This window comes from Catharus ustulatus, chromosome 20, assembly GCF_009819885.2.
Source record: "Catharus ustulatus isolate bCatUst1 chromosome 20, bCatUst1.pri.v2, whole genome shotgun sequence".
Classification (NCBI taxonomy): Eukaryota; Metazoa; Chordata; class Aves; order Passeriformes; family Turdidae; genus Catharus; species Catharus ustulatus.
The window spans coordinates 8,159,302-8,184,589 of NC_046240.1; the positions used below are offsets into that span (position 1 = coordinate 8,159,302).

The 25,288-nt window shown below is 38.8% G+C and overlaps 1 protein-coding gene across 1 annotated transcript; it reads left to right on the forward strand.

Annotated features, from left to right (window-relative positions):
• The first annotated feature begins 433 nt into the window (after positions 1-433).
• SUZ12 (SUZ12 polycomb repressive complex 2 subunit) lies at positions 434-23,552 on the forward strand. The gene is made up of 16 exons (XM_033076910.2): positions 434-737; positions 3,537-3,583; positions 3,674-3,738; positions 8,454-8,522; positions 10,056-10,105; positions 11,327-11,412; positions 12,707-12,938; positions 13,684-13,786; positions 15,078-15,183; positions 15,899-16,076; positions 18,182-18,273; positions 18,725-18,868; positions 19,473-19,630; positions 20,250-20,448; positions 20,952-21,031; positions 21,348-23,552. The coding sequence occupies exons 1-16, from the start codon at positions 434-436 to the stop codon at positions 21,691-21,693; spliced, it is 2,259 nt and encodes a 752-aa protein (XP_032932801.1). The 3' UTR covers positions 21,694-23,552.
• The last annotated feature ends 1,736 nt before the right edge of the window (positions 23,553-25,288 follow it).

Consider the following 25,288-nt stretch of genomic DNA (forward strand, 5'->3'; position numbering starts at 1 on the left):
GCGAGGGCGGGGTCCGACTGAGCGGCCCCTCAGGCCGGCGGGGGCCCCCCCCATACCCATCATGCCCCGCGCCGGAGCGCGAGCGGCGCTTTCCCGCGAATTCAGTTCAAAGGCGGGGAGTGGGGGGGGCGCGCGCCGAGCGCGCGGACCAACCAAACGCTTCCAGAACCATCCGCGCGTCACGCGGGGGCGGGACCGGCGCCGGCCAATGGGGCTGCGCGGCGCCATCCCCGCGGCCAATGGGCGCGCGCGGGGGGCGGGCGCGCGGCGGCGGTCGGGCTCGGCGGCCGCGGCGCTGAGGGGAGCGGGGCGGAGGAGACTTGGCGGAGTTGGAGCGCGGCGCGTCCCCCCCCCGCCTCACGCACCCGCCCCGGCCGGCCCTGCCCGCCCCGCTCGGTCTCCGTCCCGCCGGGGCCCGCCCGGGGCCACCCCCATGGCTCCTCAGAAGCACGGTGGAGGAGCGGGGCCCAGCTCGGGCTCCGCTGGCGGCGCCGCCGGAGGAGGAGGTGGCGGCGGAGGAGGCGGCGGGTTCGGGGGCTCCGCCGCGGCGGCGGCTCCCGGCGGCAAATCCGGCGGTGCCGCGGGCGGCGGCGGTGGCGGAGGAGGCAGTGGGTACTCGGGCGGCTCCTCGGCCTCCTCGGCAGCGGCGGCGGCGGCAGCGGCGCTGCCCCCCGTGAAAAAGCCGAAGATGGAGCAGATCCAGGCCGACCACGACCTCTTTCTTCAGGCCTTTGAGAGTGAGCACCGGGTCGCCGGAGGAAGTGGGGGCCGAGCCGGCGGGACCGGCCCGGGCCGCCGCGGAAAGGGCGGGAGGAGGAGGGGAGGGCTGTGGGGAGCAGGGGCTTCCGGGGGTAAACACGGCCGGGGGATGGAGGGAGGGAGCGGGAGCGGGGCCGGGGGAGGCGGGGGCCGGCGGGGCCCGGGGGCCGGCGGGGCCCGGGCGGAAGCGCGGGGAGCGGGGCCGGTGTGCGGGAGGGCGGCGAGAGGCGCCCGGGGCCCGCGGGGCGGAGGGCGAGGGTGGGTGGGTGGGTGTGTGTGTGTGTGTGCCCGCGCCCAGCGATGAACTTGGTTCTCTGTAGCACTTCCCATCAGGCTTTCGGGGCGGCCGGTTCCCTTCCCTCCTCCAGCAGCCCCTGGGGGCTCTGGGCAGTGAGGGGCGAGGGGGCCCTTTCCTCTTTGGCATCCGCCGTTCCAGCCCCTTTCAGGGGCAGGACGCGATTAAGACTTCACTGTACTTGGTTTTTCTTTGTTTGGCAATAATTTTCACTTAGTCGAGGTTTCGGATTGGAAGTTGACCTTTGCGACCCAGGCATTTCCCCCCCGTGGCAGTTCCACGTAGGAGGAGAATCCCCCTGAATTCACTGGAAAGTTGTTTGTGGAAATCTGGTTTAAAAGCACAGTGGAGCAGTAAACTTAAGTCGCACTAAAAAAATTCTGTGCAGTTGCCAGGATTTGAAGGGAATTTTTAATGCCCTTCTTGAAGACGTGATCCTGTTTTGGGATTGGTGCTGTCAATGCTCATACTTGCCGTAGACGGTGACAATGTTGGAGATTTTGGTGTAGTCTGGAATAATGTGTGGCCGTTTGATTCTCAGTCCTTTTAACAGCGTTCTGTGTTCAGTAAATACTGTGCTGCAAATGGGTCAAGTGGCAGACTTGAGTTTTAAGAGCTTTTCTCAGTGTCAGTGCCCAGGGTGGAAAAAATTTCTTCTGCCTGTGGCTCAGTGTGTCAGACAAGGGAAGCACAGAGCTGAGCAGGTGGGGATTAGGAGGAAGCTACAGTGTAGATATACATACATATATACATATGTTAACCCTGTAATGTGAATATCATGGGAAAAATGCAGAAGGTAAATGCTAGATTAAAAAAATCCTGACGTGTAGTGTTGAATCACATTCTTCCTGACTGTTTTTGTCCCTTTTCAAGGTCATATGCTAGGAAAAGATAAAAGATTTATTTTAAGCTTTTGCTGAGTAATATAGACTTGTGAGACATATGTCTCTCTGCAGGTTGAAGAGCGTGTTTGAGAGTTTTTCCACTTGGGAAAATGAATGTTGAAGCAGCAATGCATTCCCTTTAAATTAAATTACATCCTTGTGAATGTAACTTAATGTTTTCATACATTAAGAAATTATGTCACGGGGTTTTTGAGACTGAAGAACCTGGGATGTCGTTCTCAAAGTTGTGACTACTCTGTATTTTCACTTTGTGGCAAAGTGCACATATCTTAATTTCTTTTATCTTGATTTGAAAAATACAGATTTTATTGTGATAATTGGCATTAAGCAGGTTTTCACTGGTTTTGTCAGACTTCTAAAAGGAAATACTATGATTGTTTTAAGATTTCCTTCTCTAACAGTAATACATCTCTTTATGTGTTCTAAGAGGTCTTACTTTCATAACTGGCTGAATCATACCTTTTAAAAGGGGTAAAGGATATAAAAAGCTGTCCTTTTCTAATTCTAATTACTGAATTCCACACAATAACGTTTCCATCTATTTGAAATAAATGTTTTACAGTCATGTGAAAAGAAAATTTTATATTTCTTTAAAAATAAACTTTGTTCTCTCTATGTGGGAAATGGAGGCAGTATTACCAGCCTTAGCCTGGGCATCAATACATCATCTGTTCTCTCTTTTCTCTCCACTTGATGTGTATTATTAAGTAGTTTATAAGTTTATTGCTGATGTTACTTAATGAAGTTGGCTTTTATTTCAGTTTAAATAGGGTGTATTTCAGTTTAGTTTGGAATTCTTGTTAGAAATAACCTGATCCAGACAAAACCCTTCTTGTCCTGATTTAACTTAATTGGTTAAAACTAAACTGAAGGTCCTCCTCTTGACTGTAGGCAGGTCTTGATCCTTTGAACGTTGGTCCTCAGAGCTGTTTGAGATGATGCTGTGCTTTAGTGTCCATTTTGTGAACAGCTGAATTACCTTCTCTCATTTTACACTTGGAAACAGTAGCTGCTTCACTAAAAACAGCATTAATTTCCCACCTTAGAATGATCCATAATGGATCATAGTCAACTGACAGTCCCTGTTCTCCTGTTCTTGTTTCAGTAGCTGCTGGAAGTGACCTTGGTACTTTCCAGAAGTGTAAAGCAATCAGAATCCAAATTGTCTGACTGTGTAAATTTATTGTGCTATTTTGGTACCGTAGCAGATGTGTTCATTAACTTCAGGAAGAAAACTTACCTATATGACCATAGATGTGATATGTTGAGATATTTTTCTACCCTTTAATGATATAAAACCTGTAAGAAACACATTTTGTAGAAAGCAAGAGCAGTCTGAGTTGAGTTGTGACCCCTGATTTGTGGCACCTTAAACAAGAAGTTACTTTGTGTTGTAGACTTGAAGTAACCTTGAGTGTGGTAACTTGGAGTTATTTGGACATGAAGATACATCATTTAATGGCGGTGATAATTGTTTCAAAGTAATTGCCATAGGAAGTTAGATACTATTTATCATTGTAAGACCGTTTTTCTGGAGGTATAAGTTGCATTGGATAACTCGTGTTCCTTTTTCTTAGAACCAACACAGATTTACAGATTTCTGCGTACCCGGAATCTAATAGCAGTGAGTAATTGGTTTTATCACTCCTTTACTTTGTTCTTGTAGAAAATTTTAATTAAAACATAACCATTTTCTATTTTTTCCCCCCTGCAGCCAATATTTTTGCACAGAACTCTCACTTACATGTCCCACAGAAACTCCCGAACAAATATCAAAAGGTAAAATCGTTTTTATAAAATAATCCTAAAATGTTCACCAAGTAGCAGAAGTCCAAAAAGCAGTGGAGGGTGACCTCCTGTTTTCTTTTTGAAGAACTTTGAAATGCATACTTCAGTGTACAGTTGATTTCTGAGACCTAAGAGATTTTTTTGCAGTGTTAAGTGTATGTGTAGCTTTGTCCATGTGACTTCTGTGGATACTGGGAGTATTCAAATGTGGAGAACTATCTGCAGAATCCTAATTCTCCCGTGTTTGTTTTCTATTTTGGAGGAGAACTTACTGTATTACATCTCAGCTCTTGTAATCAATGGCATTTAATCATAATCCTATGAAACATTCTGTTTTAAACTGTAACCTAACCAAAACCCAAATACAAAACTACTGGCTTTGTTAATTAGTCTTGAAAGAATCCAGTAATTATTTCTGTAGTTATTTTAAAAACTGGAAAATAAAGCAGGTCTGTTTACAGTATTTTAGAAGAACTCCAGCAAATACTTTAAAAAGGTTGTTTTGAGTTGGTTATACCTGAGAGGTGGGCTTCAGTTTTGATATTGCAAAATAGTCATTGCTGTCGTGTGAGGTGCTCCAGCTGCCTGTCAATGGGCCTGAAAACACAGAAACACTGCAGAGGGACAAGTGCAGTGTAATTATTTATCAGCAGCATCACAAGACCCTACCAGACACTTCCCCTTCACTGAAAATCCTTTGTTACAGTTTAGATTTCTTTTGTAACCTGAACATTTAGTTTGAAATATTTTAGCACCGAAGTTCTTATCGCTTAGAAACAGTTGCTGTGGGATTTAGGTACAACAAATATGCAACAAAATGTGATTATACAGACAATTCTAATTTAAACTTTGTATGTATATCTAAGGGAGGTAATATTTGCATAGTCTGTTAATCAATAGAATTTGCATATTTTTATTTAAATTAAAGGAGCTGTTTATGGCGTTATTGGATCTCTTGGATATTGTTTAATGTCCCTGCTATGAGTTTTAATGGCACAATATAACTTTTTCTTAAAACTGAATCCATAGCATACAACTTCAGGTACTTAGGACAGGTAATGATCCGATTTTTTTTTTTTTTTTTAACTTGAAGTTACAGCTTACTTTTTCTTATGAAAGTTTTCAAAATAAATTTTTAAACTTATTTTAAAATGAGTCGGAACAAAATGTTAAGTAATTCTTTTCAGGCTGTTTTATTTTTTGTGGTTTAGTTCTGATTGGTTTTTCTAACTAGAATTGTACTACAGGAAGTTCTTGCTTGGATCAATTAGTTATTGATTGAAATATGTGTGTTGCCTGAAAGTGTTCTGTTGGATATCTGCTGTACTTGCTGGGAAGCAAGAGACAATTCTTTGCCTGTGTGTTGTTATCCTCTGTTCCACATTCCAGTTGATTCAGCTGCACAAGTAATGTTTGGTTTCTGTTTGAAACTTACTGATTTTTACCAGTTCTCTTAACACTTTGTTTTAGAACTGTGAGTTTAGCTGGGAGGTGTTCTAATAACAGATTACAGCTGTTCCTTTCAGTAGTTCTCACGATGCTGACTTACTGAAGTCATGCTTGTAATTAGGTCTAGGAAGATTAAATAAAAGATTTCAATATGATTTCTTTATAAAAATACAACAATGCAACAGAAGTGAGCAAGCATATTTGAAAGGGAAAAAGCCAGAAAATAATTGTGAAGTGTGTTCCTCGTGGGCTCCCTCTGCCCTTTCCATGCTCAGTCAGTACTGTGGCCCTTCTCTTTCAGCCTACTTAAAACCACAGAAGATGTCATTTAAAGGTAGTTTGGACTTAGAGTTTGGCAAAAGAGTCTGAACTGCACTTCCTGAGGGGATTAGTGAGATCCTTGTTTACTGATCTGTGCTGGTAAATGCTTACAGATATGCACAAGACCTGAATCACTATTCTTCATTCAACACAAGGAGTTCAGGTCTATGATCTCATTGTTTTGGTGAAGAAGGGCCTTTAAAAGACAGAAAATATCTGGAGTAGAGAAGATCATCCTGAGGTTTATATTAAGAAAAATCTATGTTCTGGTTTCAGTACAGCTGGTTTACACTGGTTTCAGTGAAAGTGTTAGTAGAGATTTCTTTGCAAAGAAGTCTTTTCTGGAACTGCATCACTGTTAGCCTGCTTATGTGCACTATACATGTACATTAATTTATTCCCCTAGAACTCATAAATGTTGCCATTGTTAAATTGATTACAATTGGTTTGATTGCCATTTCAGTAAACAGTGTCATAAGTAAAATATAAAGAACTAATCTCCAAACTTAATAGACCTTACTTAAAGAATAGTAACTATGGCTCCACATCTTTTACCTCCAGCTCTATGATAGTCTGAGAAAAATGCCAGACAAATTTATCACTTGGAGGTAGGGAACTAAAACTGCTTTTTTTACCAGGAAATTATCTATTGCTATTGCTCCATATGTTAAATACTGAGAAAGTGTTTAGAAAACTTAGAATGCGTAGAGCACATGAAAATGGTCGTAGGGAATAGTTAATGGGCATGTGTCAGCCTGGGCTAAAAGGGTGTTAAAATTGCTGTTTATTGGAGAGGTGGTGGGCTTTGGCCAGCTGATACTTGATGGAGAGCTGAACTGGACTTTGTGTCTCTGGGTCTGTCTTCAGGTGTTAGTGTATTATTAGACCAAATTATGGTGTTGGAAAGAAGTTACTGTTATTAAAATTGCTTCACACACAGTATTTGGATAAAGAAATTATTTATTGGCAAAATAGTGGCATGCTATGATGTGACTTATAATACTTTACTAATTATTACTTTTCTTGTCTGGAATAAGAGTGGGTGGAGAAAGGAATGCACAAGATGCACGTACTTGTTACACAAGTAAATGCTGCCTTGAAAATCCTGAGTGCGAGGGGTGGTTATTACAAAAACTTAATTTTGTCTGTTTTGCATGGGAACATGGTAACATAAATAGGAATTCATTTTAAAGGAATTTCTACTCTTACAAGTTAACTTCAAAGGCAAAAAAATTTTATTGGTTGCTATTTTTAGTTTCTCGGAAAGATTATTTTTTTTTAGGAAGGCTCTTTTGTTTTGACTAATGGATTTAGCAAAGGTTGTGCCACTGTTCTTTTTGGATCAATAATGGTCACATACTAAATACAAGTTGTGTCAGATGTTAGTATGTTTTATGAGATTGTTAACTTTCCCTCATTCTGGGGTCATGTTTGTCTCTTCGCTGGTTTTTGGCTCTTATTCTGCTCATGACATAACTTTGCTCTAAATCTGTTTTAAGCAATTCCTCAGTCTGGAGAAACCTTCTAAACTTGCTATTCTGCAAAACAGTGGCTGACTTTGATGAGCTGGAGCAAAGTGCACACAGAGACATTTTTACCTTAGAATCTGAAACTTATATCAAATTTCTCTGTTCTTAACACCTCTTGCTTTAAAGCTGAGCACTGCAATGTGCATTTGAACAATCCCACGGTTTAGTGTAGGTGAGTCAGTTCTTCAGTCTGTCATATGTGTGACTCTTGGGCTGAGTAGAGCTTTGAATCACTGATTGTTTACTACACAAATTATAATTGTTTTTCTCCTTGTTGTCTGAGTGCAGCCCTGTATTTTTGTTGCCCAGTGTTGCTGTTCAGTCACCATGTGATGTGTAACTCAATCACTCACGTTACGTGCTGACTGCGGACAGAGTGACATCAGTGTTTCTTCAGGCAGGGTATTTCTGTAGACAAATGCTTCCCACTTCCCCAGAGCATGGCATTGTTCCCTCTGCAAGAAAACTAGGATTTGGCAACTGTTTATGTTCTTCTTACTCCATTTTTCTAAGGTATAAATGTGAAAGAAAGGTGTCCTCACTCTCTTGCCTTGTCACTATAGTCAAGTACAGTTTTGTGGCCATCTAGATCCAAGTGTTAACTTGCCCTTAATGAAAACTGGAAAGACTATTCTGTAGCATGTTGAGTAACTTCTGCCCATGAGTAAGCTTTATTTAGCAATGAACATGAAATTGTATGTATGCTAGAACAGGCTGAACATACGAGAGTGAACAGACTGATGTCAGAACTACAGAGAGGAAAGATTTGAAGTGATTATTCTCTGTGACATTGCTGTCATTGGTTGTCATTGTCTTCTGAATGTGCTCCAGTGGTAGCTTCCAAATTCATTGCTCTTTGCATTGTGGCCATTTAATAGAAATGTATGGAGAAATAAGGGTTTGGGGTTTTAATTAGGCTTTTAACTCTTTTGTCCTATAGGAGTTTAAGTGTTTTTCATTATTCTGATCAAGATTAAAATAATAATGACTGAGGGGCTGACATGTCAATTCCTGATTTGTATGAGTGTCAGTAAAACAGGAAGATTTTCTTTGACAAAGCTGAAGTGTGGTTAAACATGTTCATTGCAAGAGTTTCAATATGTTGCTGTTAAATGAAACTTCTTACCAGCAGTAGGATTACTGTTGCAAAGTCTGGGTTTAATTCCTTGCATTATTTTTGATACTGTTTGAGAAGCAGTTGTGTCCCTTATAACAGAGATATTATACTAGGTGTAAAAAAAAAAATATGTGTCTAAAGGGTGTTTTCTGAAGAGAAGGTTAGAATGGTATGTATAGACACTTTTAGATGGAAAATCAAGTCAAAGTTCAGGCTGAATACATTTTCTTGCTGTAAATTGTGGCTATAGTGGCTGTGTAAAACTATTCTTTTTGCTTTTTTTCTCACAGGAAAACATTCAAAGTAGATGACATGTTATCAAAAGTAGAGAAAATGAAGGGAGAACAAGAATCTCACAGGTACTGTCCTGCTGTATATTTGTGTATGGGAGTACAAATGAGTGCATGCATGGACTGAATCAAAAACCCTTTTGACTGATAAAGTGCAAGTGATAGAGTCATTACTTGAAGCAAAGTAGTTGCTGTTTGAAATGTTGCTTCCAGAATTTTAAAATGTGTGTATGTATGCTGGTCACCTAACCTGGAGAAAAGCAGTGTTGGGATAAAGTTCCAGTATTTGTTGTGGAATCTCCTAAAGTGTGTATAGAAACCTCAAATAGGTATTTACCTTAACTTTGTTTTTTAGATTGTCAGTTGTGTGTGTGTTGGAATTAAAAGTAAAAAAATTAGGTTGAATTGGGAAAACATCGTGAAGTTTTATTGCTTGGAGTTTGTTGTTGTATACTTGCTATTTTTAACCTGTTCTTTTCCCAGTGTTTACAAATCATTAGACTACTTCAGAGGCAGCTGTGCTAGATACAAAACAAAGTTTTGTGAAACAAACTTACAAATTTTGTGTTCTAAGAGGTTTTATGGATTTACTGTATTTTTCTTAGTTATATTTTGCTCCATACATTGTAGTTAGTTGCTTTGTTGAAACAACATAGAATATTGATTTGCGTATGTTGCTTTTTGTGCCTTCAAAGCTATCAAAATGTGCTTTAGTGTGGAAAAGTAACGTGGATGAATGATGCAAGTTGGTGTAGATAGAGTCCTTTGAATGCTTGAGCTGTTGGGCAGCTCTGTTGATCATCTCAGAGCTCTTGGGAATGTTTGTGTTTGAAAATAAGTGTGGAGTGTCAGGTTGTATCTGCCTGAGAAGTGAAGGTGCACAAAGTTGCATCTGGTGGTGTAGTGGGACAGATTATATTTTGTTCAATATATACTTCAGAAATATTAAATGGTTTTGAGACCCTTTTTAATTCAGATTTATGAATATTTGGTTTAGATATGCTCTGAATTTTACGATTTGAAATAAGATGGGTCAGCAGAATAGTCTAGGCTGTGAAACAAAACAGATGCAATTATTATTTTGATTGCATATGTTCTGAATGATATGGACTTGATGTAACTGATAGTCTTTATTTCTAAAGGTGCAGATTCTCACTTGTAAAGATTCCCATTACCAAGCTTAAAATACTTATTGGTTTGGTTTTCTTGGAATCTACATTAAGACTGTGGTTCAGGCTGAAGTTCTAGAATATTTCCACCAAAACTGAACTCTGTTGCTGATGGCTGTCCAACAAATGTGTTTGACTGCCTGTGAAGGCAAGATCTGTCTTCAGGCAATGTTCTCCTACTGTAGTGTTCAAATTTTTTTTTTTTTAATGTATCAAGTCGTAAAGTACACAGAGAGAATGAGTCTGTAAAGACAAAACTGCTGCTCAATTCTGCATCAACTGTAACTGCTGTATCCAGGCAGTTTCCAAGTTAAAAGGATGGACTGAATCATTCCAGTTCTGCACTGAGCATCAGTGAAGTGGTTGCTGTGAGAAGAAAACACTTATTTGTTCTAACATTTCTTTTTTTTTCTTTTTTTTTTTTCCTGTTTAGCTTATCTGCTCATTTGCAACTTACATTTACTGGGTTCTTCCATAAAAATGGTAGGTTTGCCAATTGATTCATTCCACTGTTAATTTGTATAACACCTTGGAAATTAGTAGAGATATGTGAGGGGAATACTTGAATGTTTTTACTCTCTGCTGTTTGGATGCAGGTTTTAATTTACTGTTCAGCCTGTCTCATTAGTTGTAATTCAGTAGTGCTTTAGAAATGTTGTAGTGTAATTGTAATGTTAAGAAGATAAGCCTTCAGGGTTTTAGTCAGAATCCAGCCATCATCTATTCAAACTGAAATAGACCTTGAGGAAAGCAATTCTTTCCTGAAGAATGTGATTTTCTGGGAGTGTGTCTTTGGTGTTTGAAGTAGCTTTAAAAAATCTGACAGCCCTCAAATGGTTGGAAGATTCAGTGGTTTCTACTTTAAAATAGAAGTGTAAGGAAAAAAAATTGTCAAGTTGAGTCTAGAAATCAAGGAAAGACCATGTCAACAATTATAAAAGCTATGGAAATCTTTAGTGACTTGAAGTCATTCTATATTTTTTGAGCACATAAGGATTTGCCTCTCCATATCAGAATACAGAATATTGGACTTCCTTGACCAGAATGAAGAGTTATATTGCTCTGAGAGCAAAAGCTGTTTGTCCATTAAAATAAAATTATATTTCTAATTTTTGATTGCCATTGCTGATCACACCACTGGCAGCAACTGCCTTGAGAATTACAGGCTCTAGGAAATCTATTGTGCAGCCTCTGAAACAAAGTCTTATTTTCTAAGACTTTTTTCAAATTTGTTTGAGAGTTCTTTAACAGCTATTGTGCATTTATTTAACCTTGCATAATATTTAAGTGGAGTGATGTAATTTTTTTTCTTATTTAATAGCATCTGTCTCTTAAACCTAAATTTTAGATTTTCAAAGCGTAAAGAAAAAAAATTGAGGAAAATAATTTGACCCATCTGTAATTAGCGTATTCTAACTGTCCTTAAAACTACCCATAACATTTTTCTCTGTTATAAAAAGGTAACAATCTTGCTCTTTTAAACTCTGGAAATCAACTGTGCCTTTTAATCAGCTAATATGAGAATAATTAGAATATATTTTCAAGTGGAAATTTGGAGTAAGTTTGGGGAGAGTTGAAACTAAGAATGTGGTTAGAGGTCTTTGTACCTGGGAGATGCCTGTGGTTAAAAAGTAATTACAGATGAAATTTATATCATTGAATAGAGCTTTGCTTTTTCAGAACCTAAAATACTTTTCTGTTTAGATAAGCCATCACAAAACTCAGAGAATGAACAAAATTCTGTCACTCTGGAAGTACTGCTGGTGAAAGTTTGCCACAAGAAACGAAAGGTAAAAATGATCTGGCAAACTGTTAATATGTATTAAAGCAAAATGTTTACCTACTTCTGGAATATCCAAGTAACATTGCCATATAGTGATGCTTCTGTTGAAATTAACCTTTAAATTTAAGAACTAATGTATTCAAGTTGTTTTTTTCTTGGATTTTGCACTACTTTATGAGAAATGAGTTCTAAAAAGCATTCAACTTTGTTGATTGATTTTAGCTTGTAAATCACATCCACTCGCTGTGAATTTCAGCCACTTCTGGTTTTATTTCAGGTTTTGTGTGTCACATCATTAAAGTGTTCATTCTGTTGTGATGTCCAGAGGCTTGAGGAAACCAGGCAATCATAAAGTAGCCTATGTCTTTCAGAGTTTAGGGGTAGAAAGGTGCAAATTGTAGTTGTTTTGAATTCCTCAGTTATCTGCCAACTCTGGTCTCTTCCCTTGCTTTTTCTGTACCTGTGTTTTTTAGTTTGATTATTGCAATTATTGCAGATTTTAACTACTGTGAATCATAAACAATTTTATATTTATTTTTAAAGCATCTTTGAATTTACTTGCAGTTTTAGCTGTGCTTATTTCACATCACTTAGCAAATTATCCTCCCAACTGTGAGAATATGGGAGGCTCAGTAGTGCTTTAGGTTTCAACCAGAAAGGGAAAGATTTGCAGTCAGAGCTGTGTGCTCTTCCCTAAAGCTAGGCTGATTTGACAGGTTTTTAAGAATTAATACTGTTTCTAACCAATTTTGCTAATTATTATAGTATGGATAAATGTAGTGCAATCAGGAGGGTGCTAATGGTTATTCCAAATGTTTTGCTGCAAGTTTCATATTTAGGCCATCTTGTCTTGATTTATAATAAATCCTAGGTAAGTGGTTCTTTATCTCACAGATAGCACAAAATGCACTTTGAAATATTGCAAGGAGAAGATAGGAAGCCCTTGAGAAATATATATATATAACCAAAACATTTAATTTCTTCAGGTAAACAGAATTAAATTAGTATTAATGACTGTTCTGCAATCTTTCTAAGTGCTTAATGTTAGTGTTATTTTAATCATATAGAGAAAGATGGCTGCTGCCAGAAGGGGATATAGAATGCCAGTGTTTTATTTACATTTAAAAATATCTGGGTTTATTCCAGGTTTTTTTTATTTATATCTGTTCAAGGCTTGTTATAAGCTTATTTTCAAAAGTTGGCAGAACAAATGCAGTTTAGAAATGGCATCAATTTGAATATGTTATGTCTTTACTTTGAAGTCTAAAAACCTGAACCTTATCTTTCTTGTTTTGCTGCAGGATGTCAGTTGTCCAATAAGACAGGTTCCTACAGGTAAAAAGCAGGTGCCTTTAAACCCAGACCTCAGCCAAATAAAACCAGGCAACTTCCCATCACTTGCAGTTTCCAGCAATGAGTTTGAACCAAGCAACAGCCATATGGTGAAGTCTTACTCATTGTTATTCAGAGTCACTCGCCCAGGAAGGAGAGAATTTAATGGACTGATCAACGGTGAAACTAATGAAAACATTGGTAACTTCAACCTTTAAATCTGCTTTTGCAGGGTTTATCTTGTGGGCATGCATGGAATTGTCTTGAGGAGCAGTGTGGGTCACACTGTGACAAGGGCCAGTAGAAACTGAGTGATTGACCTTTCATTTGTTTGCAGTCTCTTTTGAGCTGGGGCTGAAATTCAGCTGGTAGCTAGAAATGGTACTTCTGGTTTTGTGTAAATTTAACAGCACTTGATACTGATGTGATGCTGAAGGTGTGAGGTAGCAGTGTTGGAGGGTGAGCAGTGCAAGAGAGCCCTGTGGTCACTGAGAGTGTAATTATTCCTCCACCAACTCTGGTCACTACTGACTCACTGTGGGTGCTGTCAGTGTTTCTCAGCAAAACTAAATGACAAACCAATAGAAAAATACCTCAATAAGAAATGTTTTAAAGTTATTTTCTTAATCCTGTTGAGATGTGTTACATCAGAAATGTTACAGCCTTGGAGAGTACATGTAGAATGAAAAACTTTATTTCTCACTATTTTATAGCCACAAGATGAGGAAGATCAAATCCCAAATTCTTTATGCTGAGAGAATAATACAATTACACTTAAGAATAATACAAATACATTTAAGCTAAGTGCTCTTTCATTGCTTTGTCCTTCTCTATTGTGTGGCACATCTGACACAATAGCCAGTTAAATTTGTGAGTGCATAGAGACTTTTGGTTCTTTTGAATCTGTGCTTATATAATGATTGAATACCATATTTCTGATGTGCAGATGTCAATGAGGAGCTTCCAGCTAGAAGAAAAAGAAACTCTTCAAATCGTGAAGATGGAGAAAAGACATTTGTAGCACAAATGACTGTATTTGATAAAAACAGGTAATATTGTAAATACAAATACAGCTTCTATTAATCAATACAAATTTGGTAACAAACTTAATGTGTTCATTGTTACAGTGTAGGCTGTCTTTGGCTGTATTTTAGCTGTTATTTACAATAAGAGCTTAGGCTTGTTATATATTTTTTAAAAACCTACAGGTTTCATAACACATATTATACTAAGGCCTATTCAATGATTACTGTAAACAATTCCCATCTGTGAACTTGAATATTGCCCTGTTAATTTGCATCCATTTGTCTGTTCCTTGCCAGTTTTTGACAGATGTAATTTCTCTGGTTCTCTTAAAGATCAGTGACAGCATAATTAAAAAGTTAAACAAAGAAAAGGTCTCTGAAATACCCTTACTGCTTACACTCTGTTGGGTGCCATATTTTTTTCCATACCAGCCTGTTGCTGATATAGTCACAAATCTCATTCTGCTGACACCTACAGAAAGACATCAGTTCCCCATTACTACAGGACAATCAAACAAGTAGTTAGAATTGTAACATTTCATGTAGTTAAATTATTTATTATCATGATTCTGCTTAATAAGTGAAAGTGGAGTGGGGTGAACTCAAATGTGAATAGCTCAGAGCACTCTAGATTCAGTTCAGAAGATAAGGACCAGACCATTTCCTGGGTGACAATTTGGTTGGTTGTGCTGCAAAGGAATCATAGTGTCAATAGCCAGAATGTAGTACATGAAAATAAGAGTCCTTTCCATGGCAGATGCAGGTCTCAGGTAGAGGGAGGTATTTGGATGATTTCTTTATCAATAAAAACAGAACTTGAAGAAAAAGCTGCTTAAACTAGCTCCAACTAATTGTGACAAAATGGTTTTTTATCCAAATAGGGTTTTAGAAGTATATTTTGAGAAGAGTTTTTGAAGAAATGTCTTTTTCTAGTTTGTATCTTCTTAGACATCTTGACAGTATTTTGTTCTTTTCTATTACTTAATTCCACTGGAGAGTTTCAGTATGCTAAACAGGATATGGTTTTGTAGTGATGATAAGCATGGACATTCTCAGACATGCTATTGTATAAATGAGACTGATTTGCAGCAAATTTGAACCAAATCATGCATTCAAATGTATATATTTTTGGTTTAGTCTTTAACATTTTTCTTTGTCATGGATGATGTTTGCCTAAGATTTAGACCTTGTCAAATAAATTTACCTGAAGATGTCTTTAGGTTCATGGAAATCTAACTGCTGTGCAATAGTGCATTTTAATAGACAGACAATAGAAGAGCATTTTTTACACATAATACATATTTTGTCTTGACAGACGCTTGCAACTTCTGGATGGAGAATATGAAGTGGCCATGCAGGAAATGGAAGAGTGTCCAATTAGCAAGAAAAGAGCAACATGGGAAACAATTCTGGATGGGAAGGTATGGATTGTTTTAGTGGCCAAGAGACCTGTCTTCACAGGAAATAATTCTCTTTGGGAATGTATGGACATACATTTTAATTTAGCTCTCTGTTTAGAAAGCTTTGACTACACTGGATCATTAACACAAGCAGATGTCAACTACTGTAAGTAAGGCAGCTGTGTCTTTTCAGTGGCTTCTGAATTCCTGACCTAGAAAAAATCTGGTATTCTAACAAATTTGATATATCAAAAAGGAGCTGCAGAATATTTAAGGGGAAAAAAGAGGAACCCAGACAGGTGTGATCTTACCTTAAGAGAGTGCTGATGAAATGTAGTGATGAAAAGAAGAGGATGTATCAGTGTAGGAGGAAAGACTGAGAAGAGAGAAGTTGTTGACTGAGGTGAATCAACACTCAGTGATGCAGTGACTGTATGCACTTCCATAGTCATGCTCACATGTCCTGGGAGAGTATGAATTGCTGGTGATTGAAGAACAGAACATGAAGATTCCAGATGGTTGCAAAGTATTTGTGTCTCAACATTATCATGTAATTATGAAAAAACAAGAGATGATCCAAATTATTTAGTAAAAGTACAGTTACAAGCTCAACTATCCTGACCAGCCTTTACCTGCATTAAAATAAATTCCATCAGTCTACATTTTGTGAATATTTTCTCATTGTTTTTGTGAAGACACTTATTCTGGTTTTTTTTTAATTTCCCCCACTCTCCAGAGGTTGCCTCCATTTGAAACATTTTCTCAGGGACCTACACTTCAGTTTACTCTTCGTTGGACAGGAGACACAAATGATAAGTCTACAGCTCCTATAGCTAAGCCTCTTGCAACACGAAATTCTGAAAGCCTCCCTCAAGAAAACAAGCCCAATTCTGTTAAACCTACTCAGACTATAGGTAAGCAAACTTTGGTTTTGCTGCTGAATAATCATCTGCTTAACCCATGTGTGCTTAGGGCTCACTGGTGCAGCTGCTTCAGGTTATTCTCAACAGGAAAAAGCAAAACTGAGTGGGCTTTGTTGTGTCCCATATTTTGTAAATTTTTTAAGATTAAAAGCTAAACATCAGGACAATATTGAAGTGATTATATACAATGCTTGTAAATCTTTCTGTGAAATACATTGGGGGAAATCCATCACTAGGATTTCTGGTTTTGTCTGGTGTGCCCTACTCACTCCAATTAGTGTTCTGTAATTGAGAAAAGCACTGTTTTTCCAAACGTGGTTTTTATGCAGTTTTGTTACAGTAAATGTTGAGAAACTTAATGGTGACACTTTCTAAGATTGGTGACTCTGTGCTGCTTTTAGAGCTTTAATGTGATAAAAAAGTGTAAGCAAGAAGAATTCCACCCTACCTGTGCAGAAGCCAATGTCTAGAATGACCCTTAAGATCCTCAGCCAACCTACAAGCATCTTTCTCTTCAGAAAAAGTACAAGAATATTTAAATAAGACTGATACCTGTTTCCTGAATTGAGTACCTGAGCTAGGGACTGCAGACACTTGGGTTTCTTCCATTAGGATGAATGGCTGACAGTGCACACAAACAGGAAGTAATTCCAACAGAACCTGGAGGTCCTTGAACTTTTGCTGTAGAAATTGTTCTGCTTTGTCTTTACTTCCTTGTACCAGGCTTCCTTGTGTTTTAGAGTTTCTTGGAGACCTGTATTGTAATTTGTTAGGCAGGTTTTATGCTCAGACCTGCAAAAGAAATGAGAGTTGAGTTGACTAACTCCAGAAGGTGTGTGGTAGTTTACTGTAACAAATGTAGAGGCAATAGGAGCATGGCAAGACCACATTGCCAGTGTAACCTGAAATCCATTTTTCCTTCCATCAGAAAAGCTAGATGTTCCGTTAAATTGGTAAAGTAACAGCCAGAGCAACCTTCCCAAATAGTGCAGCCAACTGTCATACACAAATGTATTGTAGTGTAATGTGCAGCACTGTAGGGTATTTATTATGGTTCTGCTGTTTGCAGTGTCTGAATACCATGAGAGTGAAAACTGTACAAAACTTCCATCAGAGATTCTGATAAAGATCCAGTACATCTTTCCCAATGGTCCATAAATTTGGTGCTGTCCTCTTACTTCAGCATATTTCCCAAGGCAGACCAGTGGAATAAAGACATCAAAGACTTTCTAAATATGGCAGCTTAAACTTTGCTGTAATTGCAAAGTTCTGAAAGTAACCGAGCCATGGAATTGGGATTTCTCTGATGTGGTGCAGGCCCAAGTATCATGCCTCCTCTCTTTTTCATACACAAAGAAGACAAAATTTCTTGAAAATATTAAATACAAAATAAGTGCATCTTCTAAAAGTTAGGTCAGTAGAGCTGAGCCTTGTTTTCCCATCTTTCTCACTATTCAGAAGCAAGGAGGGTCATGATTTGGTTTCTCTTGAGGGCAGATTTATAAACCTGCTTAGTTATGTAGGGTTTCTTATTAACTGTGTGAAATCAAAATGCTGTTAGAGATTAAAGTGTATGGAAGAGACTCAGAAGCAACTGAGCAGTGCCATTACACAGACATTTAGTGTTCAAGGATTAAAGTTTCAGTTAAATATTTTGTGTGTTTACTTCCATTTCTGCTGCCTCTTTAGAGACTTGTGGAACTTTTGAAATCTAATTTAGGTGATGTGTTTGAATGCAGCAATCTGAAAGCAGGGATGTTTTTTATTTCCCAGCTTTTAGCTATACGTAAAAAAATCCTCTGCTTAAATGGAGTAAGAAAAATATTGCTTTTTACCCCTGACCATTTTTAGGTTCTTTGAATGATTCTCCAACACTGGAGATAATCTTGTGTTAGAAATGGTTTTGCCTGTACGTTTGTGGAGGAAGCTGAGCATCCAGATTTCCTTGTTGCTGTTACTTATGTCAAAGGACATTTAAGTAGCCTGTTTCCTTCAGCAGCAGTGCCCTTCTCAGCACTTCCATACTTGGGTAAGAAACAGTGTGTGTCTATTCCTCTGCACCAAAGAAATCTATGTCTACATGTGGTTTTTTTCAGCTGTGAAAGAATCTTTGCCTACAGACCTTCAAACAAGGAAAGAGAGAGATGTTTTAAATGAACCTCGACAGAAGTTGCGAATATTTTACCAGGTATTGAAAATAATCATTAGAGGGAAAAACTAGAATCTAAATATTGTGTGGAATTAAAATGTTTGCTTGGGAGCTGGGTGGAAATTTCCACTGCCCTTTTTGTGGATGCCTTAAAGAGTCTCAAATTCACAGACTGAAAGCCATTCCACAGACTCTTCTTTACAGAAGTATTTTAGAAAACTAATCTTTCTGGGGGAAAACTTTGTCTTTCTGATATTCTGAAAGACAAAGGACATTCCTTGTTAGCCTGCTGGAGGGGGAGGTGGGTTTCCAATGGGAAAAAAAATTCTTGAAATACCAATGTTTCAGTACACAGAGCTGATCCAGTGTTCCCAAGATCTAACTATTGCTGTGGAGGTCTCCATTAACGACATCCAACTTGGTTTTGGGGGTTAGAAGTTAATGAATGAAACTCATTTGGTGCTAATTGCTGTCCCTTTGTTTGCATCAGTTCCTTTACAACAATAACACGAGGCAGCAGACCGAGGCCCGCGACGACTTGCACTGCCCCTGGTGCACACTGAACTGTCGGAAACTCTATAGTTTACTCAAACATCTTAAACTCTGCCACAGCAGATTTATCTTTAATTATGTTGTAAGTATCCATTTTGCAGTTCAGCACTATAAAGCTCTGTACAGTCTGTCAAAGATACTACAAATGCAGGGATTCTGTTTGCAGCTTAGGGCTGTATCTGCAGGTTAGAAGCTGCTTTCTGTGAATGTTTGTGTGTTACATGGAGGGGAAATATTGTGGATTTTATTTTCTTTTTTTCTAAAAAAATATGTGTATTAAATAATGCTGACCACTGGAGGCTGAATTCTAAATGCAGCTACTGCTTTTGCATCAATGTGTTCTTTGATGTAGAAAGCAATGTAATTATATTTGGTTGGAAGTCTCTTGAAGCTCTAGGAAATTTAGAAATGTTCTTGCAAGCAATCTTTTGCTGATACTTTGCTTAATATTAGAATTAGTTTTGAGTGGTTTTATATAAAACAGTAAAATAGGACGGAGCAGGGAGGCTTTAGTGTGATTTGCTTCTAGAGGTTAAAAATTATTTGGGCATTGTGAAAGGAAACTTAGAACTGTATCAGGTTATTGATAGGTGATATTTAAGGTATTCAGAATTTACAGGTTACTTGTTGAAACCTCTTGATGCACTGTCATTACTGTGTGCTGAGTGTTTGCCACTGTGCTGCAGTATCATCCAAAAGGTGCTCGGATAGACGTGTCCATCAATGAGTGCTACGATGGCTCGTATGCGGGGAACCCGCAGGACATCCATCGCCAGCCCGGCTTCGCCTTCAGCCGCAACGGGCCCGTCAAGAGGACTCCAATCACACACATCCTGGTGTGCAGGTAGGAGCTGCCACAGCCTCTGTGTGGGGCACACAATCAGCCAGGCTGGGAAAGATCTTGGAGGTCAAGTCCAGCCTATGTCCTAACACCACCTTGTCAACCAATCCATGGCACCGAGTGCCACATCCAGTCTTTTTAAACACCTTCAGGGATGGTGACTCCACCACTTTTCCTGGGCAACCCATTCCTGTGCCCAAGCACTCTTCCTGTAAAGAATTTTTTGGCCTGTAAACCGGATTTGTGAAACTTGGAGATTTGTGAATCTGCAGGTGCATGTACACAGTGTTAAATTTCACTGTTATGACTAAATAAAATGTAACTCAAGGAGGATAACATCACCCATGCTTTTTCTGTATCTTTCCAATTGAGAGACCTGTTCATAACAATGTAGCTCTCTTTAAGTGCCTTACTCAAAAACTTTTCTTCCCCAAAAGGTGAAGTTGGAGGGTTGGGTCAGGAACTCTTGGGTTTTTAATGGGAATTATTTCATTGCCAGAGATTTCCCCCCTCCAAACATTTTTACAAGCTCGAGCTAAAAATAAATTGCATCAATGAGTGCCTGTTGTCAGTATTTGCATTTCTGATGTGCCGGTGACAGCAGTGACTGCTCCTTTGGCAGGCCAAAGCGCACGAAAGCGAGCATGTCCGAGTTCCTGGAGTCAGAGGACGGAGAGGTGGAGCAGCAGCGGACGTACAGCAGCGGGCACAACCGCCTCTACTTCCACAGCGACACCTGCCTGCCCCTCCGCCCCCAGGAGATGGAGGTGGACAGTGAGGATGAGAAGGACCCGGAGTGGCTTCGGGAGAAAACCATTACTGTAACTATTCCCTTTGTACAAAGTTATTTTAAGTGGATTGCGGTTTTTAAAAGATGATCTGAAGTTGTTTTAGGAAGTATCTGGGCATACGTTGTGAAAATTCTGCATTTTAGGAGTAGAAAATTTTGCTGAGCCACTGTTGGTGGAAATTCATGGAATCAAAGTTTGTTTTTTCAAGTATACCTTCAGTTTGAAGTTAGTTCAGTCCTCTTGTGTTTGAACAAATTTTCATTTTTTGTGGCTGCTCCTCTTCAAAGAGGAGATGCTGGATCAGGAGCACACAGTTTGGATATACAATAAGGATATAACCTGTATATAATAAGGATATAATTAACCATCAAAACTCTCTGCATCAAATGACATTTTTTAACTTTTTTGACTGCAGAGCCTGAATTTTTTTAATATATTTTTGTGTGTAAGTTGAATTTTGGGTATGCTCTCACTGCTTGGCAGTTCTGATGGATGTATTTGTATTTTTTCCTATCCTTCTTCCCAATCTCCAGCAAATTGAAGAATTTTCTGATGTTAACGAAGGAGAGAAAGAAGTGATGAAATTATGGAATCTTCATGTTATGAAGCACGGGTATGTTAATGTGCTTTGATACAAAATAAATTGTAGTATAGATTTGGTTGATCATTTTGCATTGCAATGCACTAAATACTTAAAATTCAGTTGGCTCGATTGTTTAAGAACGGATCATTAAAGGGTAATTTGTAATAAGCTTTTGAGAGTTTAAGCTTTTAAAGAAGTTCTTGTGCCTAGTAGCATTTGGGCTTTGAAAAAAAAAATATTGGACTGTGTAATAGCTGCTCTCTGTAGCTACATTGATAAATCATGTTGTATCTTTTTGCTTTTGAAAATGTTTTGCTTGCCTAATGATGGCTTTCTTATTTGCCAGGTTTATTGCTGACAATCAAATGAATCATGCCTGTATGCTGTTTGTTGAAAACTATGGACAAAAAATCATTAAGAAGAACTTGTGTCGAAACTTTATGCTCCACCTGGTCAGCATGCATGACTTTAACCTCATCAGCATCATGTCCATAGACAAAGCTGTGGCCAGGCTCCGAGAGATGCAGCAGAAGTTGGAGAAAGGAGAATCGACCTCCCCGACAGATGAGGAATCTTCTGAGGAACAAAGTGGGACAGCAAATGGATACAGTGAAAATACCATGAGAGAGAGGATTTCAGAAGTGGAAAGCATCTCAGGTGTCACAAAACAGAGCAAGAAGCAGAAGCTCTGAAGTCAAAAGTCAATTGTCATTCAACGGACAAGCATTGAAGTGACATTCTAGGGTGCATGAGCTCTATAAAGAATTACACACAGAAATACAGGGATTCCAAACAGGCACTGCTGGATGGAAATAAATGATTTCAACAAGGATATTGTTTAAACAGGGTTTTTATTCAGTTACTTATGCAAGTACTTCACGTATATTGGTTTTGGTGATGTATTGACAATATTCTAAGAGTTTGAGCATGAAGAGCAATATAAAAATCTTTTTGTAATTTTAGTAATTAGTGTCTTAAGAACTTTATGGAATTTACATTATTTAAGTATATGTAAAACCGTTTTTATATTAAGATTTTTGCATCTGTATCTGGCTGTTTTTCCTACCATGAAGTTGTGAAACATTAGGGAAAGGGGATTGGGATACAGTTTCTGCTTTTCTTATTTAGAAATTCTCCAGTTAGCTTTTTGTGAAAATAACGTCTGACTATTTACAGTTTAACCTTGATCCTTGTATTTGAAATCATTTATCAATTGATCATAAATTACAAATCAATTTTTTTTACACTAAAATTATCAAAGTTGGTGAACTTAGCACTTCCTTTGTCTTGTGCCTGTTTGGAAAGATCTTGGCTTTTCACGTTCCAGACACAGTGAAGTTCCACCTTGGCTTTTTGAGGTTTAACCAGCAGTTTGGGTTTCGTGGATAATTCTGATGTATTGATCGCCCAGTGTACCATTTTAAACTTGAACATTTAGCTCCTTTGTATTTTTATTACACATTTACACAGCTACAGAGAGGATTTGGGTGCAGCCCCTTGTGCCTGGGGTGGCCCATCCTGGGGTGCCACGCTCAGGCTGGAGCCTGGTGTCCGTCTGCAGGCGCTGCGTCCCCGCGGAGCTCTCGCCTCAGCACAGACTGCAAGGCCAGGCCCTGGGCTTAGCTCTGGCTTTCGAGATGCCACTCTTGAGGGAAAAATGCACTGTAAAATTGGACCAGAAAATGTGTTGCACTTCTTATGTAAGTATTCTGTGATGTATTGTATTCAATACAGATACTAAGATGCTGACTAAACTATATTTGAGCAGTTTTGCACTGCTGTTAACACATTTTATGCATACGTTTACAGATTTTTTCCAATGGAAAGTGGTTTCACTACTGGTACAGTATCAGCACCGAAGGGTTTTATTCCAGCAAGCACTGTGGTTGAGTGACATCACCTCAATTTTTTATTATCCTTAAAATATTTCATTTTTCATATTCTTTATTTATAAAGGAACAATGCTGCTGTAAATACAGGTATTTTGTTTTTTATTTCATTCCATCACCATGAGATGCAGTTCCCTATTTGTTGAAGGGGTATATAAGCTTTCTAATGGTGTCTTCAGAAATTTATAAAATGTAAATACTGATCTTGATGGTCCTTAAGATGTGTTTAACTGTGAGACTATTTAACTAATGGTGTGGATGTGATTTGTCATCCAGTATTAAGTTCTTAGTCACTGATTTTGTGTACAAAATAGGAAAGAGGGAAACTGCAGCTTTTCATTACAAACTCCTTGAATTGCCAGCTCTCTTGAGTTTTAGCAAACTCTAATTATGCCTCTGGATAGTACATCATGCATTTCTCTCTGGCTTTAATTTGCTAAAGCTGTGCACATATGTAAAAAAAATAGATTATTTTAGGGGAGATGTAGTTCTAGAATTATTGCTTATGTCATTTCTTAAGCAGTTATGCTCTTAATGCTTAAAAGAAGGCTAGCATTGTTTGCACAAAAAGTTGGTGATCCCCCCAAAAATAGTAATGAAATTACTTCTGTTCAGTAAACTTTGTATGTCATGTCAATTTATAATAAAAGCTGAAAAAATCCCCTTGTTTTCTATTTATAAAGATGCCTTTTCTATTTGTACCTTTGAAGATGCCATGTAAGCTGGTTAAAAAACATTTGAATGGTACAGTAGATGTAAAAACAAAAGAAAACCCTCCCCCCCAAAAAAAAACCCAAAACAAGTTCAGCTGTTTAAATGAACCATTGTTTTTCATTAAATGTTTTAATTGAAATGAGCTTTTGTACATGAAGTTCAGTAATAACAAAATCTGCCATGATGGATGTCCAGTCATTCCATGTGCAGAGAACTCAAGCAGCACCTCTGTAAACTCTTCTGCATGACTTAAAATTTGGATACTTGTTCTCCTTTTGCCAGATTGTTACAGCTCTGTTTAAGGTATCTCCATAAATTTCCAGGGTTTTAGCCAGATTATAGTAACTTCTCCTTTCTTGGGGTAGAACTTGAATACCTGAGATGAGTGTAAGTTGTGCTTTACTGTGCAGAACTGTAATTTATAGAAGTGCAAATGAACCATTGCTTGTGTTGTCAGTTACAGAACCAAGATTTGTGTCATTTTTACATGCAAGTGGTTAATTTATCAGACATTTTATGAAGAATTTGGCTTATATGGAGTAAAGTTTAAATAGGTATCAGTTTAAACCCCATTTCTCTGGGACTGCAGAGTAGTTTACAAGTTTACAGCTCCTGGTAGTGTAGGACAAGTCAGGAATTGCATTGCTTGGCCAAGCAGTGACTCTGGAATAGCAGATACTGGAAACCTTTTTCCATGTTAGGATCCAGATCCTGAAATGCAGGTTGTGCCAGCTGGGCTCTGCAAACTGGACCTCAGGCTGCCATTGGACAGTGTGTTCTTGTCTCTCACATTGTCCAGGTTCTCATCTGGCCTTCAGTGTGCTCATGGCAGCTTTTAATGATGTTTTGTACTTGGTGATCACAACAGGTTTGTGAACCCCAACCTGGAACCCAGTATGATTTGAGTATTTCATTCTGTGCATTAAATACTATACTCAAAACTGGTAGATGAATTGTTACCCTTCAGTCTACATTGCTTGGAGTGTGTCTTGAATGCAGCCCTTGAATTTTGAGGGGTAGATAAAGATTCACTGGAATGAAGCAGTTGCCCATGATTTGAACTGTTCTGATTATTTATCTAATCAACAAAACAAAACTCCCAAACCAGAAGTTTGATTTTACCTTTGGAAATACAGGAGGCATTCTGTGAGGGCAGTTTTGACAGTGTTGTTCCAAGTTAAGTATTTCTTAATTCACAGAAGTCTGGTGCCATCATCAGTGAGTGGAGGTGTTCCCTGTTATAAATCTGACTGTGCTTTCACATCCAGGAAAACAAAGGCTTTGGAGTAGGTAAGTCCTTCCCTGACTCTGACCTGCAGGGTTTTTTTTGGCTGTTCATTTTGAGAGTGAAGCTGCAGCTCTGGAGGAGAAACACTTGGCATCTTGTATGAAGAAAGCTCATGTGAATGGAGTATTTATGAGAGAAAGCTGCCAAGTCAGCAACTTCACTTACTGGTTTCACAAGCTGTTTTTCCCTTTAAAAGAGACCAAAGATCTGGAACAGACTCCAGGTAAAGCAGAACTGAGGCAATGAAGTAAAGCTGTGTGCTAGTCCAACAGGGACTTTATTTGAAGGTGATTAAATACCTCTGCTGCTGGCCAAAACTACAGATGGGTAAGAGCTGCACCATGGAATGATAATGAGGGAAGTAGCTCATAGATGCAGTAACAAATTTTATTAGGA

Excerpts from the sequence above, each read along its gene's own strand:
- SUZ12 (XM_033076910.2), top strand. The coding sequence starts at position 434 with ATGGCTCCTCAGAAGCACGGTGGAGGAGCGGGGCCCAGCTCGGGCTCC. Across the intron at positions 738-3,536 it reads CTTTCTTCAGGCCTTTGAGA|AACCAACACAGATTTACAGA; the intron begins GTGAGCACCGGG and ends CCTTTTTCTTAG. Across the intron at positions 20,449-20,951 it reads TTCGGGAGAAAACCATTACT|CAAATTGAAGAATTTTCTGA; the intron begins GTAACTATTCCC and ends CCCAATCTCCAG.